The sequence below is a fragment of the Coregonus lavaretus genome, assembly GCF_964263955.1.
Source record: "Coregonus lavaretus genome assembly, chromosome: 1".
Taxonomy (NCBI): domain Eukaryota; kingdom Metazoa; phylum Chordata; class Actinopteri; order Salmoniformes; family Salmonidae; genus Coregonus; species Coregonus lavaretus.
In genome coordinates, this window is record NC_139988.1 from 74,322,943 (window position 1) to 74,341,547 (window position 18,605).

General features: G+C 45.6%; 1 protein-coding gene across 1 annotated transcript; it reads left to right on the forward strand.

Annotated features, from left to right (window-relative positions):
- Positions 1-793: 793 nt before the first annotated feature.
- vwa2 (von Willebrand factor A domain containing 2) lies at positions 794-16,812 on the forward strand (the record flags this gene model as incomplete). Its single annotated transcript, XM_084167618.1, is given in 9 exon segments — positions 794-801; positions 935-990; positions 14,131-14,366; positions 14,370-14,555; positions 14,559-14,712; positions 15,769-15,983; positions 15,987-16,476; positions 16,673-16,737; positions 16,741-16,812. Coding segments are annotated over 9 exon segments (1,482 nt in total).
- Between the last annotated feature and the right edge of the window lie 1,793 nt (positions 16,813-18,605).

Sequence of the window (18,605 nt, forward strand, 5' to 3'; positions counted from 1 at the left end):
TCAGGATAGCAGAGGAAAACATGAGCTGAACCGAAGTGTGTGTGTGCTTACAAGATGTGTATAGTGGAAAAATATGATTTTTCGTATGATTTATGTGTATAAAAGGATTGTACCACCATTTTGTTTTAGAATTCTCAATGAATAAAGCCTGATGATTGTATGCTGGGCTACTTGGTCTGATTATTAGAGATATACAACCTCTGGGATACAGACTGAGTAATAAGTTCATTTTTGAAATATTTGGGATAGAAATTCACATAACAGCCTCGTTATTCCAGATTATTTTATCATGTGCTGCCATAACTTTTCCATAGATAAGATCACTCAATTTTCCAGTGTGTAATGAACAATGGGGAATCCATGCTCGGCAGTAATTTATCATTCCCAAAAAGCTCATCATTTGTTTCTTATTCAGAGGTTTAGGAGCTTCTAATATTGCTGTTTTTCTTGACGAGTTTAGGGTTCTCCCATCCTGCAATATCGTATGACCTAGATATATTACCTCTTTCTGCCAGAGTTGTAGTTTCTTTTTACTGACCTTGTGTCCTTGTCCTGCCATAAAGGTTAACAACTGGAGAGTATCCTTTTTACACCCCTCCTTCGAGGGGTTTGCTACCAGTATATAATCGACGTATATCAAAATTTGGCTCCCCTATTGGGGTTCAAACATTCCCAGGTTACGTGTGATATCCTGGGAAAAAATTGTAGGACTTTCCTAATAACCTTGTGGAAGTCTCGAGTACGTGTATTTCTGACTTTTGAAGGTAAAGCCAAACCATCCTTGACTATCAGGATGTACAGGTATACTAAAGAAAGCATTAGCTATGTCTATCACAGTAAAGTAAGAATGTTCTGGTTTCAATTGATTCAATAGAGTGTGTGGGTCTGGAACACAGGGTGCTCTTGGAATTATGTTCTTATTTACCCCCTGTAGGTCCATTACCATTCGCCAATCATTGCTTGGAGCTGCCTTCTTTACTGGAAATACAGGTGAGTTACACTGTGCCTCATCCCCCGGGATTATCACTCCACCTTTGAGCAAATGGTCAAATATGGGAGTAATCCCTATAATGGCTTCTGGTTTCATTGGATATTGTTTTTGGTATGGCCTATGGTTTGACCGCGGAACCACCTGGACTGGAGTTACTCCCTTAATTATCCCCACATCGGCTGGTCCCTTAGACCACAACTCTAGAGGTACAATGTCAAGGTCTCTTTCTTGTTCCTCTGTGAGGAAAATGTCTGGTCATGAATTATCACATCCTATGTCTAGGTGCACAGCGGGTGTGCAACCTGCTCTCCAATTCAACTTCCTACGATATCGGCCGGTTGATTGGCTATGTTGGTCCCCGTTAGGAGCAGTCTGCCAGTCTTAAACATACTTTGCCTGTGTCACCCATTTCCCCAGATCTAACCACTCCTCTTGAGCTTCCTTTTCCAAGGAGACATGAGGGCTCCATCTCTCTCTAGAATTGCTGACTCTGTGGCCCCAATTCGACTTCTGCTGCTGCATGGGTGTCATCATAATGAAACCATTTCAAGCCTATTGTCCTTTCTGTGGTTTTAAACAGAGCTTCCTCATATTCTTTACTAGGGCCAGAGTGTGTATTATACCACAGAGTACAATGTAAGTCATCCTTGGTCATTTTAGGTGAGTCAGGTACTAGGGTTTTAGTGAAGTCTACTAAGGTCTTTGGTATGTCTGAGTTACCTCCCCTCAACAGGTCCTGGCTATACCAATAACATGGTTCCCCTTCACCACTTACAACCATATTATCCTTTACCACATGAGCCTGCATTCCCCTCACTGTCGGTCTTACTGCTATGTTTAACTGCGTCATCGCATCTCTTCCCAATAGATTAACAGGACATTGTACTGAAATCAGTACAGGCAGAGTAACTTCACTCCCTGTCTTTACATGTTTCAGTGTTACTGGTGCAGACAGTTGTTCATTTACATTTACGTCATTTAGCAGACGCTCTTATCCGACTTACAAATTGGTGCATTCACCTTATAGCCAGTGGGATAACCACTTTACAATATTTAAAAACACCAGACGGGCTGCAGCGTTCTGGATAAGTTGTAGGGGTTTAATGGCACAGGCAGGGAGCCCAGCCAACAGCGAGTTGCAGTAATCCAGACGGGAGATGACAAGTGCCTGGATTAGGACCTGTGCCGCTTCCTGTGTAAGGCAGGGTCGTACTCTCCGAATGTTGTAGAGCATGAACCTACAGGATCGGGTCACCGCCTTGATGTTAGCGGAGAACGACAGGGTGTTGTCCAGGGTCACGCCAAGGCTCTTTGCACTCTGGGAGAAACTCACAACGGAATTGTCAACCGTGATGGCGAGATCATGGAACGGGCAGTCCTTCCCTGGAAGGAAGAGCAGCTCCGTCTTGCCGAGGTTCAGCTTCAGGTGGTGATCCGTCATCCACACTGATATGTCTGCCAGACATGCAGAGATGCGATTCACCACCTGGTTATCAGAAGGGGTAAAGGAGAAGATTAGTTGTGTGCCGTCTGCGTAGCAATGATAGGAGAGGCCATGTGAGGATATGACAGAGCCAAGTGACTTGGTGTATAGCGAGAATAGGAGAGGGCCTAGAACTGAGCCCTGGGGGACACCAGTGGTGAGAGCACGTGGTGCGGAGACAGATTCTCGCAATGCCACTTGCTAGGGGCGACCTGTCAGGTAGGACGCAATCCAAGAGCCGCGCCGGAGATGCCCAACTCGGAGAGGAGGATCTGATGGTTCACAGTATCAAAGGCAGCAGACAGGTCTAGAAGGACAAGAGCAGAGGAGAGAGAGTTAGCTTTAGCAGTGCGGAGAGCCTCCGTGACACAGAGAAGAGCAGTCTCAGTTGAATGACCAGTCTTGAAACCTGACTGGTTTGGATCAAGAAGGTCATTCTGAGAGAGATAGCAAGAGAGTTGGCTAAAGACGGCACGCTCAAGAGTTTTGGAGAGAAAAGAAAGAAGGGATACTGGTCTGTAGTTGTTGACATGGGAGGGATCAAGTGTAGATTTTTTGAGAAGGGGTGCAACTCTCGCTCTCTTGAAGACGGAAGGGACATAGCCAGCGGTCAAGGATGAGTTGATGAGCGAGGTGAGGTAAGGGAGAAGGTCTCCGGAAATGGTTTGGAGAAGAGAGGAGGGGATAGGGTCAAGCGGGCAGGTTGTTGGGCGGCCGGCCGTCACAAGTCGCAAGATTTCATCTGGAGAGAGAGGGGAGGGCAGTGTGAGCAGGACCAGCAATGTCATTTGACTTAACAAACGAGGATCGGATGTCGTCAACCTTCTTTTCAAAATGGTTGACGAAGTCATCCACAGAAAGGGAGGGGGGGAGGGGGAGGAGGATTCAGCAGGGAGGAGAAGGTGGCAAAGAGCTTCCTAGGGTTAGGCAGATGCTTGGAATTTAGAGTGGTAGAAAGTGGCTTTAGCAGCAGAAACAGAGGAAGAAAATGTAGAGAGGAGGGAGTGAAAAGATGCCAGGTCTGCAGGGAGTCTAGTTTTCCTCCATTTCCGCTCGGCTGCCCGGAGCCCTGTTCTGTGAGCTCGCAATGAGTCATCAAGCTACGGAGCAGGAGGGGAGGACCGAGACGGCCAGGAGGATAGGGGACATAGAGAGTCAAAGGATGCAGAAAGGGAGGAGAGGAGGGTTGAGGAGGCAGAATCAGGAGATTGGAGGGAGAAGGCTTGAGCAGAGGGAAGAGATGATAGGATGGAAGAGGAGAGAGTAGCGGGAGAGAGAGAGCGAAGGTTGCGATGGCGCATTACCATCTGAGTAGGGGCAGAGTGAGTAGTGTTGGAGGAGAGCGAGAGAGAAAAGGATACAAAGTAGTGGTCGGAGACATGGAGGGGAGTTGCAGTGAGATTAGTAGAAGAACAGCATCTAGTAAAGATGAGGTCAAGCGTATTGCCTGCCTTGTGAGTAGGGGGGGACGGTGAGAGGGTGAGGTCAAAAGAGGAGAGGAGTGGAAAGAAGGAGGCAGAGAGAAATGAGTCAAAGGTAGACGTAGGGAGGTTAAAGTCACCCAGAACTGTGAGGGGTGAGCCATCCTCAGGAAAGGAACTTATCAAGGCGTCAAGCTCATTGATGAACTCTCCAAGGGAACCTGGAGGGCGATAAATGATAAGGATGTTAAGCTTGAATGGGCTAGTGACTGTGACAGCATGGAATTCAAATGAGGAGATAGACAGATGGGTCAGGGGAAAAGGAAAGAATGTCCACTTGGGAGAGATGAGGATTCCTGTGCCACCACCCCGCTGACCAGATGCTCTCGGGGTATGCGAGAACACATGGTCAGACGAGGAGAGAGCAGTAGGAGTAGCAGTGTTTTCAGTGGTAATCCATGTTTCCGTCAGCGCCAAGAAGTCGAGGGACTGGAGGGTAGCATAGGCAATACCTGGAGGGTAGCATTGTTCAATACCTTTATGACCAGAGGCTGATCGCACTATACTTTTTTCTCCATTAATGTCAATTCCCTCTGGTGCATTATCTTTACAAATACAGGTACGGTCTGCCCCAGTATCACAGAGAAATGTTATCTTTTTACCCATTACTGTCAATGTTAGGTATGGTTTATGTTCCTGTTGTAATGCCAAATCTACAAGAGACAGATCAAACACCTCCAGTTCTCTGTCCTGCTTCTCCTGCTTCTCCTGATTTCTCTCTTCCTCCCACTCTAGTCATGCCTCCTCTTCTTCCTCTGATTCTGGCTTTCTCCCCCTGTCTCTTCCTCCTCTGCCTGGATTATACTTTCGTCCTTTTCCTCTCTTCCCCTTCTTCCTACAGTCTCTTGACTGGTGCCCTTTCCTTCCACAGTGACAACACGGTTCCTCACATTCTCTAGCAAAATGTCCCGTTTTGTCACAATTGAAACACTTCCATTCACTCCTGTCTCCACTATTACCATTGCCTCTCTTCTCTCCTAGGTCCTTCCAGTCTCTCCTACCTCCCAACTCCCCTAGGGCTGTCACTAGGTACTCAGCTTCCTTCGCTTCCATTCTCTTGTTTCATTCCTTTACATTCTGTTCATGATGGATTGCATAACGTTTAACCTCAGCTAAGGTAGCCGTCCCCCAGCCAATTAGGGTATTTTTTATTGTTTGAGAGATTTCTGGCCTCATTCCACTTAGGAAGGAAATCTTTAACTGCTGGTGATACGGACCCTCTGGTGCCCCTGGTCCTGGATCTATTAACCCACTGTTTGCATTGAACACATCTCTCAGTCTCTCTAGGTATTGACTAATAGTCTCACTGTCTCCCTGTTTACACTCATGAACTTTGGAGAAGTCGGCATGTCTGTGATAATATTCTCTCAGATTATCACAGAGTTGTGCCAACTTATCTCCTCAAGCCCCTCCTTCTGCCCACTCTATGACCTGCACATTCCCATCCCCAGGAATCCAGTTTCCCCTCATTGCTGCCCAGTCCTTTAACACTATCTGTCTGACTGCCCTCTCTAGTTCCCCTGTATTCAGCTTAAAGCTGGCGGTCAGCCCTTCCATATCTCTTCTGAATTGGTGTACCCCCGTCTTGGGGTGGGGTATCCCTTCCACTGCTCTCACTACATCTCTCTGAGTCCATGCTCTGTATATTTGTAAGGTATCAGGCTGGTTGTCTTCTCCTGCTCTGGGGTTTGGCAGGGCTATTAAGGGATAGGATTGCTCCATCTTACCCTTACCACTGCCAGCCCCATCTGACTCTTCCCCTTTTGACTCATCATTTCCCTTTCTCTTGGCCTCAACTCTGTACTTCTGTGCCTTTCTCCTTTTCTCTGCTTTCAACTCCTGTCTGACTTTCTCTGCCCTCGTTCTGTACTCCTCTACCTCTGGCTCTTCCTCACCTTCGTCTTCCCTTCCTCCTCCAGCCCCTCCTTCCTCATAGGGAGGTGGGGCCGGTGGGGGGGCGACGTTATTCCCCTGCACTCTCCTTCTCCTCACTACGTACTCATCATCTGGATTTTCTCTCCATGCCTGGTCTGCCAAGTTTGGATATAACCTTTCTGCCCTCTGCTCTGGGGGAGGCACTGAGACCTCAACCTTCACTTCTCTTTTACTCTCACTCACTTCTCTTTTCTTGCTCCCTTCTTCCCGCTTTCTAGCTTCTGCTAGCCATATCCTGGCTGTTTCTAAGCCCTCTCTTTTCTGTTTCTTTAGATCAGTACCACAATTTACATGCATTTGTTTAATCATGGATTCCAGTTTAATTACATCAAGTCGCCCAGTAAAGCCATATTTCTTTCTCCAATTAGGTCCTTAATACACATTTCGTTTGTCTCACATTTCCATGTATTTCTCGTCCCCAGTAAATTCTGGGACCTCTTGTGAGGATTTGCCCCCCATGGTTGGTACTGTTAAAAAAATCCCTTAGCCACCTCTTCTATATAACAAGTTATTCAAAACAGTTTCACACAACAATTGTAATCACCCCTTCCTGTATAGGTAGTTGTCCCCCAGAATTATCTCCTACTCTACGGAGGAATTCATCCCCACAATGTAATCTTGATAATTCCTGACAGTCTCAAACAACAGGAATGGGTTCTCCCTCCTCTAGCCACCTCTTCTATATAACAGGTTAGTTAAAACAGTTTCACACCACACCTGTAATCACCCCTTCCTGTATAGGTACTAGTCCCCCAGAATTATCTCCTACTCTACGGAGGAATTTATCCCCACAATGTAATCTTGATAATTCCTGACAGCCCCATACAACAGGAATGGGTTCTCCCTCTCCTGGTGATCTTAACCGTCTAAATTTACTCAATTATATCCTCTCTTTTCTTTTTGTATTTGTTTAACCCAGATTATTTGTTGACTGTTCTATAATCTCTTACAGGTTACATCCCATAGGTGTACTTTTAATAGTTCCTTCTATTTCAACACCGGGTAGTTTATTTTGGTAATGGCCTATTACCGTGAATCGTTACGGACCCACCAACATTTCACTTAAAATGGCTACGCATTGATCAATTTGCTACTTTTCAATATTTTAGCAAGTTCTCAAATCAATTTCACCAAGTAATGAATAAAGACTACTGACCTTATCCCTGCAGCCGAGATTCAATGTAGGTTTGGATTCCGTCACCGTCTCTGTCATTAATCAGGTGTCCTCTGACCTGTCTTAACCCTTAATGTCAAAGGGCAGGACTTTCTATTTACGAATGTATCATTCGCCCGTCGACGGTTTTCAGAGTTACCTGGAATGACAGAGGCAGGTATTGGGTTCCGGCTCAGAAGTACCAAGCTGTTATGATAATTATTTAACAAACTATTTCAGTGTCTCTGTGCGTCTCCCAAAAGGATCAAGAAACGGACAGAGTCCCGGTCTGCCTAGTCAGAGATCTTTATTCATTGAGAATTATGCCATCACAATTTTAGAGTCCATCTTTTATACTCACACGTCATACAAAAATCCCTCCCCTCTTTAGGCGGGCTGTAGTTTTCCACTTTAAAACTGCTCTCCTGACCATCAGTACACAGACACACACACACACACACACACACACACACACACACACACACACACACACACACACACACACACACACACACACATGCATACACACATACATGCATACACACATACATACATATACACACATGCATTCCTTAGTTATCGCGTCCTCACAATATCCTGCATACTCCTTAAAAAGCCTAACAGTTTCTCTCATCCCTAAATTGGGAGGCCCCTTTAGTTGTCTGTAGACAGTTCTCCTTGTCCTTTGTTGTCTGGTCTAACTCTTACTCACATTGCTAAATAGTAGCTCAATGTCATAGTCTTTACTGGTCCTACACTCACACATTCTAACACATTTCACACAGTTTCAGGGTGTAATAATTAGTCATTCATAATTAATCTATCAGAGATGTTCTCCAAGATCCAAGCCACCTCTCTCTCTTCATCGCCCCTGGGACTGTGCCATCGACCTGCTAGAAGGCTCTGCGCCACCGCGCAGCCGCATCTACCTCTGTTGGTGGCTGAGGCCATAGAGGAGTACATTCAGGAGGCTCTCCAACAGAGTTTTGTCCGCTCATCCACCTCTCCTGTGTAGGCAGGCTACTTCTTCATAACCAAGAAGGATGGGGGGTCTGCGTCCCTGCATAAATTACAGAGGTCTCAATTCCATCACCGCTTTCTTGGGTACAGGAACAATGGTGGCCATCTTGAAGCATGTGGGAACAGCATACTGGGAAAGGGAGAGATTGAATATGTCCATAAACACACCAGCCAGCTGGTCTGCGCATGCTCTGAAGACGCGGCTAGGGATGCTGTCTGGGCCGGCAGCCTTGTGGGGGTTAACATGCTTAAATGTCTTAATCACGTCGGCCATGGAGAAGGAGAGGCCACAGTCCTTGTTAGTGGGCCTCGTCAGTGGCACTGTGTTATCCTCAAAGCGGGTGCAGAAGGTGTTTAGCTTGTCTGGAAGCGAGACGTCGGTGTCGGCGACGTGGCTGGTTTTCTTTTTGTAGTCCGTGATTGTCTGTAGACCCTGCCACATACGTCTCGTTTCTGAGCCGTTGAATTGCGACTCCACTTTGTCTCTATACTGATGTTTTGCCCATTTAAATGCCTTGCGGATTGAGTAGCTACACAGTTTTTTGTATTCTGTCATATTCCCAGTCACCTTGCCATGGTTGAATGCGGTGGATCGCGCTTTTAGATTTGCGCGAATGCTATCCACGGTTTCTGGTTAGGGTAGGTTTTAATAGTCACAGTGGGCACAACATCACCTATACACTTCCTGATAAACTCAGTCACTGTTTCAGTGTATTCGTCTAAATTATTTTCGGAAGCTACCCGGAACATGCAGTGAGGGAAAAAAGTATTTGATCCCCTGCTGATTTTGTACGTTTTCCCACGGACAAAGAAATGATCAGTCTATAATTTTAATGGTAGGTTTATTTGAACAGTGAGAGACAGAATAACAACAAAAAAATCCAGAAAAACGCATGTCAAAAATGTTATAAATTGATTAGCATTTTAATGAGGGAAATAAGTATTTGACCCCCTCTCAATCAGAGAGATTTCTGGCTCCCAGGTGTCTTTTATGCAGGTAACGAGCTGAGATTAGGAGCACACTCTTAAAGGGAGTGCTCCTAATCTCAGATTGTTATCTGTATAAAAGACACCTGTCCACAGAAGCAATCAATTTATCAGATTCCAAACTCTCCACCATGGCCAAGACCAAAGAGCTCTCCTAGGATGTCAGGGACAAGATTGTAGACCCACACAAGGCTGGAATGGGCTACAAGACCATCGCCAAGCAGTTTTATGAGAAGGTGACAACAGTTGGTGCGATTATTCGCAAATGGAAGAAACACAAAATAACTGTCAATCTCCTCAGCCTGGGGCTCCATGCAAGATCTCACCTCGTGGAGTTGCAATGATCATGAGAACGGTGAGGAATCAGCCCAGAACTACACGGGAGGATCTTGTCAATTATCTCAAGGCAGCTGGGACCATAGTCACCAAGAAAACAATTGGTAACACACTACGACGCGAAGGACTGAAATCCTGCAGCGCCCGCAAGGTCCCCCTGCTCAAGAAAGCACATATACAGGCCCGTCTGAAGTTTGCCAATGAACATCTGAATGATTCAGAGGAGAACTGGGTGAAAGTGTTGTGGTCAGATGAGACCAAAATCGAGCTCTTTGGCATCAACTCAACTTGCCGTGTTTGGAGGAGGAGGAATGCTGCCTATGACCCCAAGAACACCATCCCCACCGTCAAACATGGAGGTGGAAACATTATGCTTTGGGGGTGTTTTTCTGCTAAGGGGACAGGACAACTTCACCGCATCAAAGGGACGATGGACGGGGCCATGTACCGTCAAATCTTGGGTGAGAACCTCCTTCCCTCAGCCAGGGCATTGAAAATGGGTCGTGGATGGGTATTCCAGCATGACAATGACCCAAAACACACGGCCAAGTCAACAAAGGAGTGGCTCAGGAAGAAGCACATTAATGTCCTGGAGTGGCCTAGCCAGTCTCCAGACCTTAATCCCATAGAAAATCTGTGGAGGGAGCTGAAGGTTCGAGTTGCCAAACGTCAGCCTCGAAACCTTAATGACTTGGAGAAGATCTGCAAAGAGGAGTGGGACAAAATCCCTCCTGAGATGTGTGCAAACCTGGTGGCCAACTACAAGAAACATCTGACCTCTGTGATTGCCAACAAGGGTTTTGCCACTAAGTACTAAGTCAAGTTTTGCAGAGGGGTCAAATACTTATTTCCCTCATTAAAATGCTAATCAATTTATAACATTTTTGACATGCGTTTTTCTGGATTATTTTGTTGTTATTCTGTCTCTCACTGTTCAAATAAACCTACCATTAAAATTATAGACTGATCATGTCTTTGTCAGTGGGCAAACTTACAAAATCAGCAGGGGATCAAATACTTTTTTCCCTCACTGTATCCCAGTCCGCGTGATCAAAACAATCTTGAAGCGTGGATTCCGATTGGGCAGACCGTTGAATAGTCCTTAGCATGGGTACTTCCTGTTTGAGTTTCTGCCTATAGGAAGGGAGAAGCAAAATGGAATTGTGGTCAGATTTGCCGAAAGGAGGGCGGGGGAGGGCCTTATAACCATCCCGGAAGTTTGAATAGCAATGGTCGAGGATTTTAGCAGCACGAGTACAACAGTCGATATGTTGATAGAACTTCGGCAGCCTAGTCCTCAAATTTGCTTTGTTAAAATCCCCTCAGGATATGTGGTTTCCAGTCTGCATAAAGTCCAGTGAAGTATACACGGCCGTGACTATAACCGAATAAAATTATCTTGGTAGATAATAAGGTCGGCATTTGATTGTGAGATATTCTAGGTTGGGTGAACAGAAGGACTCGAGTTCCTGCATGTTACTACAATTACACCATGAGTCGTTAATCATGAAACACAAACCTCCGCCCTTCTGCTTCCCGGAGAGATATTTATTCCTGTCTGCGCGATGAACTGAGAATCCATCTGGTTGGACCGATTTCGACAGAATATCCCAAGAGAGCCATGTTTCCGTGACACAGAGTATGTTACAGGCCTTGATGTCTCTCTGGAAGGAAATCCTTGCCCGTAGTTTGTCAACTTTGTTAACCAAAGATTGAACATTAGCGAGTAGGATACTTGGAAGCGGTGGGTGGTGTGCGCGCCTCCTAAGTAGAACCAGCAGGCCGCTCCGAGTGCCTCTCCTCCGCCGGCAATGTTTTGGGTCAGCCGCTGGAATCAGTTCAGTTGCCCTGGGGAGAGCAAACAAAGGAGCTGCTTCGGGAAAGTCGTAGTCCTGGTCGTAATGCTGGTGAGTTACCGCCGCTCTGATATCCAATAGTTTTTCCCGGCTGTATGTAATGATGCAAAACACTTTCTGAGCTAATAATGTAAAAAATAATACATAAAAGGTGTATGTAAACTTCCGACTTCAACTGTACATGCCTTCCTGGTGGAAAATATATGGAATGATGGAGGGAGGAAAAATAGAAATAGAGAGAGTGGAGGAGCATGAACAGGTGGAGTTGAGGAAGTAAGAGAAAAATGGATAGATCCTGACAAACCATTTCTGTATGGACCTCGCTTTGCGCACGGGGGCATTGTCGTGCTGAAACAGGAAAGAGTATTCCCCAAACTGTTGCCACAAAGTTAGAACCACAGAATCATCTAGAATGTCATTGTATGCTGTAGCGTTAAGATTTCCCTTCACTGGAACTAAGGGGCCTAGCCCGAACCATGAAAAACAGCCCCAGAACATTATTCCTCCTCAACCAAACTTTACCAGTTGGCACTATGCATTCGGGCAGGTAGCGTTCTCCTGGCATTCGCCAAACCCAGAATCGACCGTCGGACTGCCATATGGTGAAATGTGATTCATCACTCCAGAGAATGCGTTTCCACTGCTCCAGAGTTCAATGGCGGCAAGCTTTACACCACTCCAGCCGACGCTTGGCATTGTGCATGGTGATCTTAGGCTTGTGTGCGCCATGGAAACCCATTTCATGAAGCTCCCGACGAACAGTTATTGTGCTGACGTTGCTTCCAGATGCAGTTTGGAACTCGGTAGTGAGTGTTGCAACCGAGGACAGACGATTTTTACACGCTATGCACTTCAGCACTTGCCGGTCCCATTCTGTGAGCTTGTGTGACCTACCACTTCTCGGCTGAGTTGTTGTTGTTCTTAGTCGTTTCCACTTCACAATTATAGCACTTACAGTTGACCGGGGCAGCTCTAGCAGGGCAGACATTTGACGAACTGACCTATGTCGGTGGCACGATGAAAGTCACTGAGTTCTTCAGTACGGGCCATTCTACTGACAATGTTTGTCTATGGAGATTGCATGGGTGTGTGCTCTGTCAGCAACGGGTGTGGCTGAAATAGCCGAATCCACTCATTTGAAGGGCTGCCCACATACTTTTGTATATATAGTTTAGAAGGCTTGAAAATGCTATAGTGTGACATATACAGTGGGGAAAAAAAGTATTTAGTCAGCCACCAATTGTGCAAGTTCTCCCACTGAAAAAGATGAGAGAGGCCTGTAATTTTCATCATAGGTACACGTCAACTATGACAGACAAATTGAGGAAAAAAAATCCAGAAAATCACATTGTAGGATTTTTAATGAATTTATTTGCAAGTTATGGTGGAAAATAAGTATTTGGTCACCTACAAACAAGCAAGATTTCTGGCTCTCACAGACCTGTAACTTCTTCTTTAAGAGGCTCCTCTGTCCTCCACTCGTTACCTGTATTAATGGCACCTGTTTGAACTTGTTATGAGTATAAAAGACACCTGTCCACAACCTCAAACAGTCACACTCCAAACTCCACTATGGCCAAGACCAAAGAGCTGTCAAAGGACACCAGAAACAAAATTGTAGACCTGCACCAGGCTGGGAAGACTGAATCTGCAATAGGTAAGCAGCTTGGTTTGAAGAAATCAATTGTGGGAGCAATTATTAGGAAATGGAAGACATACAAGACCACTGATAATGTCCCTCGATCTGGGTCTCCACGCAAGATCTCACCCCGTGGGGTCAAAATGATCACAAGAACGGTGAGCAAAAATCCCAGAACCACACGGGGGGACCTAGTGAATGACCTGCAGAGAGCTGGGACCAAAGTAACAAAGCCTACCATCAGTAACACACTACGCCGCCAGGGACTCAAATCTTGCAGTGCCAGACGTGTCCCCCTGCTTAAGCCAGTACATGTCCAGGCCCGTCTGAAGTTTGCTGAGTGCATTTGGATGATCCAGAAGAGGATTGGGAGAATGTCATATGGTCAGATGAAAGCAAAATATAACTTTTTGGTAAAAACTAAACTCGTCGTGTTTGGAGGACAAAGAATGGTGAGTTGCATCCAAATAACACCATACCTACTGTGAAGCATGGGGGTGGGAACATCATGCTTTGGGGCTGTTTTTCTGCAAAGGATCAGGACGACTGATCCGTGTAAAGGAAAGAATGAATGGGGCCATGTATCATGAGATTTTGAGTGAAAACCTCCTTCCATCAGCAAGGGCATTGAAGATGAAACGTGGCTGGGTCTTTCAGCATGACAATGATCCCAAACACACCGCCCGGGCAACGAAGGAGTGGCTTCGTAGGAAGCATTTCAAGGTCCTGGAGTGGCCTAGCCAGTCTCCAGATCTCAACCCCATAGAAAATCTTTTGAGGGAGTTGAAAGTCCGTGTTGCCCAGCGACAGCCCCAAAACATCACTGCTCTAGAGAAGATCTGCATGGAGGAATGGGCCAAAATACCAGCAACAGTGTGTGAAAACTTTGTGAAGACTTACAGAAATGTTTGACCTGTGTCATTGCCAACAAAGGGTATATAACAAAGTATTGAGAGACTTTTGTTATTGACCAAATACTTATTTTCCACCATAATTTGCAAATAAATTCATTAAAAATCCTACAATGTGATTTTCTGGAAAAAAAATTCTCATTTTGTCTGTCATAGTTGACGTGTACCTATGATGAAAATTACAGGCCTCTCTCATCTTTTTAAGTGGGAGAACTTGCACAATTGGTGGCTGACTAAATACTTTTTTTCCCCACTGTAATTTTAAATACATTTGAGTCATTTAGCACGCACACTCTCATCCCAATTTGTGTGTCCTCACCCACTTTACCATCTTTTAGCCCCCAAACTGATGTTGGACTGCTCAGTGGACTTGCTTTTCCTCTTAGAGGGCTCTACCACTCTCAACCTGGAGGAGTTCCTGCGCCTCAAGACCTTCCTCAAGCGCTTCTTGCAAGCTGTCATGGGTCCCGACACCCCCGCTAAACTGGGACTGGCCGTGTATGACGGGGAGGCTCGCGTGGAGGCCCAGGTGGGCAAGTTCCAAGGGGATATTAAGGATCTCCTTAAAGCCGTTTAGGGGCTTAAGTCCCCGGGTGGGTCGAGGCGAACGGGCAACGCGTTACTCTATGTGACGCACCACGGCTTCCTGAGCGCGCCAGTGTTCGCTGATGTCCAGGACGACCTCCCCCACGTGGTAGTACTGCTCACAGCCAGCCCCACCACAGACGAGGTGGTTGAGCCTGCCAAGTATGCACAGGAACGGTAAATCTTCCTCATAGGGGTAGGGCCAGATATGCTCAAAGGACAGCTGAACAACATAACAGGGAACCCCCAACGCATGCTCACCTACCCCTCCCTAGTTAGATTCAACGCCAAAATCCCAGAGCTCAGGGCCAAGATCTGCAGCGTGGACAGTCAAGGTACTGTAAAATGAAGGGATTTTCTGATTGAACAGATAGTGAGAGAGGGTGACAGTGGGGAAAGATAGAGTGAGGTTGTGTCAATGGGCAGAAGGCTGGATTCAAACCCATGCCGACACTGTAGCCTAGACGTATGCCGGTCCAGTTGCAGCCACAAACCAAAATACATTTTGATCTCTGAAATCAAATTATTTTTTTTTATTATTATTTTTTTTGTCATTTAGCAGACGCTCTTATCCAGAGCGACTTACAGGAGCAATTAGGGTTAAGTGCCTTGCTCAAGGGCACATCGACAGATTTTTCACCTAGTCGGCTCAGGGATTAGAACCAGCGACCTTTCGGTTACTGGCACAACGCTCTTAACCACTAAGCTACCTGCCGCAAAATCAAACCTTATGCTTTACTGCTTTTTTTAAGTTACGCAAAACAATGATACTGGTGGATTTTTAAAAAAATTACTTCCTAGTGTAGTGGCTTCGTAGTTGCATGAAATCACACAAATAAATTACGATTCCATGTAAATGCCTGCTGTGCAATGTTAATGTAAAATGTGACCATTTGGCTTATTTTGGCAACTCAATCTCCACTTCCTCTATTGTCAACCTTATGTGCATCTACTCCAGAACATAGTTTGTGATAATGTAGTCAGTCCCACTCCTTTCATGATTTTTAGATAGCACAGTGAAATGATAGGGGGAGAAGGTGGTGGATGTGCTAGAATAGCAGTGGGTTGGTTTCGAAGGCAGTGGCTTAAGCCACTAGACCACCCGAGGCCACTTTATTTATTATTTTATTTATTTAACCTTTATTTAACTAGGCAAGTCAGTTAAGAACAAATTCTTATTTACAATGGCGGCTTACACCGGCCAAATCCGGACGATGCTGGGCCAATTGTGCGCCGCCCTATGGGACTCCCAATCACGGCCGGTTGTGATACAGCCTGGAATCGAACCAGGGGGTCTGTAGTGACGCCTCAAGCCCTGAGATGCAGTACCTTAGACCGCTGCGCCACTCGGGAGCCCACTTGATGTGATATTGTTGATGTTTGGCCCTCAGGTTGCCTGAGTCAGGCGATGGACCTGGTCATTGCACTGGACGGCTCGGCGGGCATGGGCAACAACAACTTCACCAACCTCAGGGACTTTGTCCGCAGCGTCAGTGTACAGTTCGACATCAACCACGACATGGCCCGGATGGGCCTGGTAGTTTACGGCCGTCAGCCAGTCACCGTCTTTTACCTCGACACCCACGATTCGGGCTCGGCCGTGCTCTAGGCCGTTGCCGAAGCAACCTACGTGAGCAGCTCCAGCTCTACGGGCTCTGCACTCCTCCACATCCATTCCAAGGTGTTGACGGTCAAAAAGGGGGCGCAGCCAGGGGTCAACAAGGCCATCGTTGTGGTTACGGACGGCGCTGGAAGGGACGACGCAGCGGTGCCTGCCCAGAAGATCCGGGACAACGGCGTGTCTGTGTTTGTCATTGCGATCAGGGACATGCAAAGGGAGAGGCTGCTGCGCATTTTCGGGACGGAGGACCACATGATTTCGGTGCTGTCTTACGAGGACCTGAAGTACTTTGAGCATGTGCTGATGCAGATGGCGTGCTCAGGTAAAAGGATGGATAGAGACACTCTTTTATCAGAGGTGAAGAAGCCAGTAAACCTGTGTAAGCCCAACCCCTTTATGAATGACGGGACCTGCATCCTATCAGGCGGGAGCTTCCGCTGTCAATGCCGAGGCTACGAGGGCCCACACTGCAAGACACGTGAGTTGCGCATTTTACTAAGAATAATCACCTCCTTGTAATGCACATGGTTTAAAAAAGTTTCACATTAAATAACACTGCTAGATTAAAACGAGTTATACAGATTTCTTTTGCACATACCTGTGGTCTTTTGTGTGATAAAAATGTATCCGTGTGTAATATGGTACTCGTTGGTGTTCAGTATGTGTTTTTACAGGGAGTAGCAGGGCTTCATCTAGGGGAGATCTCCCCAGGCCTTCAGGACTCAAGAAGAAGAACAGGTAGAAAAATAGCCACCAAGAGCTACTGCGACTCTACAAAGTACACCACAAAAGACACACAGCCAGGGTAGCCTAACACACACACACAGACACACACGAACACACACACAAAGGGAAGCATTATAGAGAGGGCACATGCACATTTTCAGATTCAAAGTCACTCAATATCATATTCCTAACAGAATACCTTTCCTACCTATCTAAGCTCCATAACACATCATTATACTCAGACCCAGGAAGTGGACTCACATAGTGTATCAACATGAGACCTGGGTTCAAATACAGTTTGACATTTTTCAAATGTGCTTTTAGTCTGCTTTGTGGTGTACTCTCTTTATAAGTCTGAAGAAGAAGGGTCTCGCAAAAATGCAACAAAACACATTTGGTAATGATTTATTTTACAGTTCTATTTCCATTGGTATTTACTTGGTATTTGATGGCGGTACATTTTGGTATTTGTTTCAAATAATTAAATAAAACCGGTAATACCTGGTAATAAATGGTGCTTGGTGGCACCAGAATCCGCAAGAATCCCAACAACAATCTATAAGAACAATATTCCTGTATTTTATGTATATTCTCATTATCATGTTATAACCATTTTACAATGTTATGTATGAGTAAATACTGTAAGTACTGTATTGTACTGGTATAAACATGCAATTAATCCTAAAAAAATAATGCATAAGACTGTCTTACAACTGCAAGCATAACTGGTATCTTTTGCTTAGTTATTCATTCTAGGGTAGTCGAATGTTTACTATATTTTATTTAGCCATTGAATATCCCTTGTTGCACTTTTGGCAGCTCTTTTCCTGCCATGTTTTGCCTACACTGTTCCCCTTTTTCCATTCCTATTTTTATGTCTCTTTATAAGAATATCATAATGCCTCATCATGACTGAGTATACATACTGGCCGTGTCCGAATACCCATACTTGCATCCTAAATAACAGGCAGTTTGAGTATGCAATTTTTTTTACGTTTTAAAATATGCAACATTACGAAAATCGAGCATACAGTGGGGAAAAAAAGTATTTAGTCAGTCACCAATTGTGCAAGTTCTCCCACATAAAAAGATGAGAGAGGCCTGTAATTTTCATCATAGGTACACGTCAACTATGACAGACAAAATGAGAGAGAAAAAAATCCAGAAAATCACATTGTAGGATTTTTAATTAATTTATTTGCAAATTATGGTGGAAAATAAGTATTTGGTCAATAACAAACGTTTCTCAATACTTTGTTATATACCCTTTGTTGGCAATGACACAGGTCAAACGTTTTCTGTAAGTCTTCACAAGGTTTTCACACACTGTTGCTGGTATTTTGGCCCATTCCTCCATGCAGATCTCCTCTAGAGCAGTGATGTTTTGGGGCTGTCGCTGGGCAACACGGACTTTCAACTCATGCTGAAAGACCCAGCCACGTTTCATCTTCAATGCCCTTGCTGATGGAAGGAGGTTTTCACTCAAAATCTCACGATACATGGCCCCATTCATTCTTTCCTTTACACGGATCAGTCGTCCTGGTCCCTTTGCAGAAAAACAGCCCCAAAGCATGATGTTTCCACCCCCATGCTTCACAGTAGGTATGGTGTTCTTTGGATGCAACTCAGCATTCTTTGTCCTCCAAACACGACGAGTTTAGTTTTTACCAAAAAGTTATATTTTGGTTTCATCTGATCATATGACATTCTCCCAATCCTCTTCTGGATCATCCAAATGCACTCTAGCAAACTTCAGACGGGCCTGGACATGTACTGGCTTAAGCAGGGGGACACGTCTGGCACTGCAGGATTTGAGTCCCTGGCGGCGTAGTGTGTTACTGATGGTAGGCTTTGTTACTTTGGTCCCAGCTCTCTGCAGGT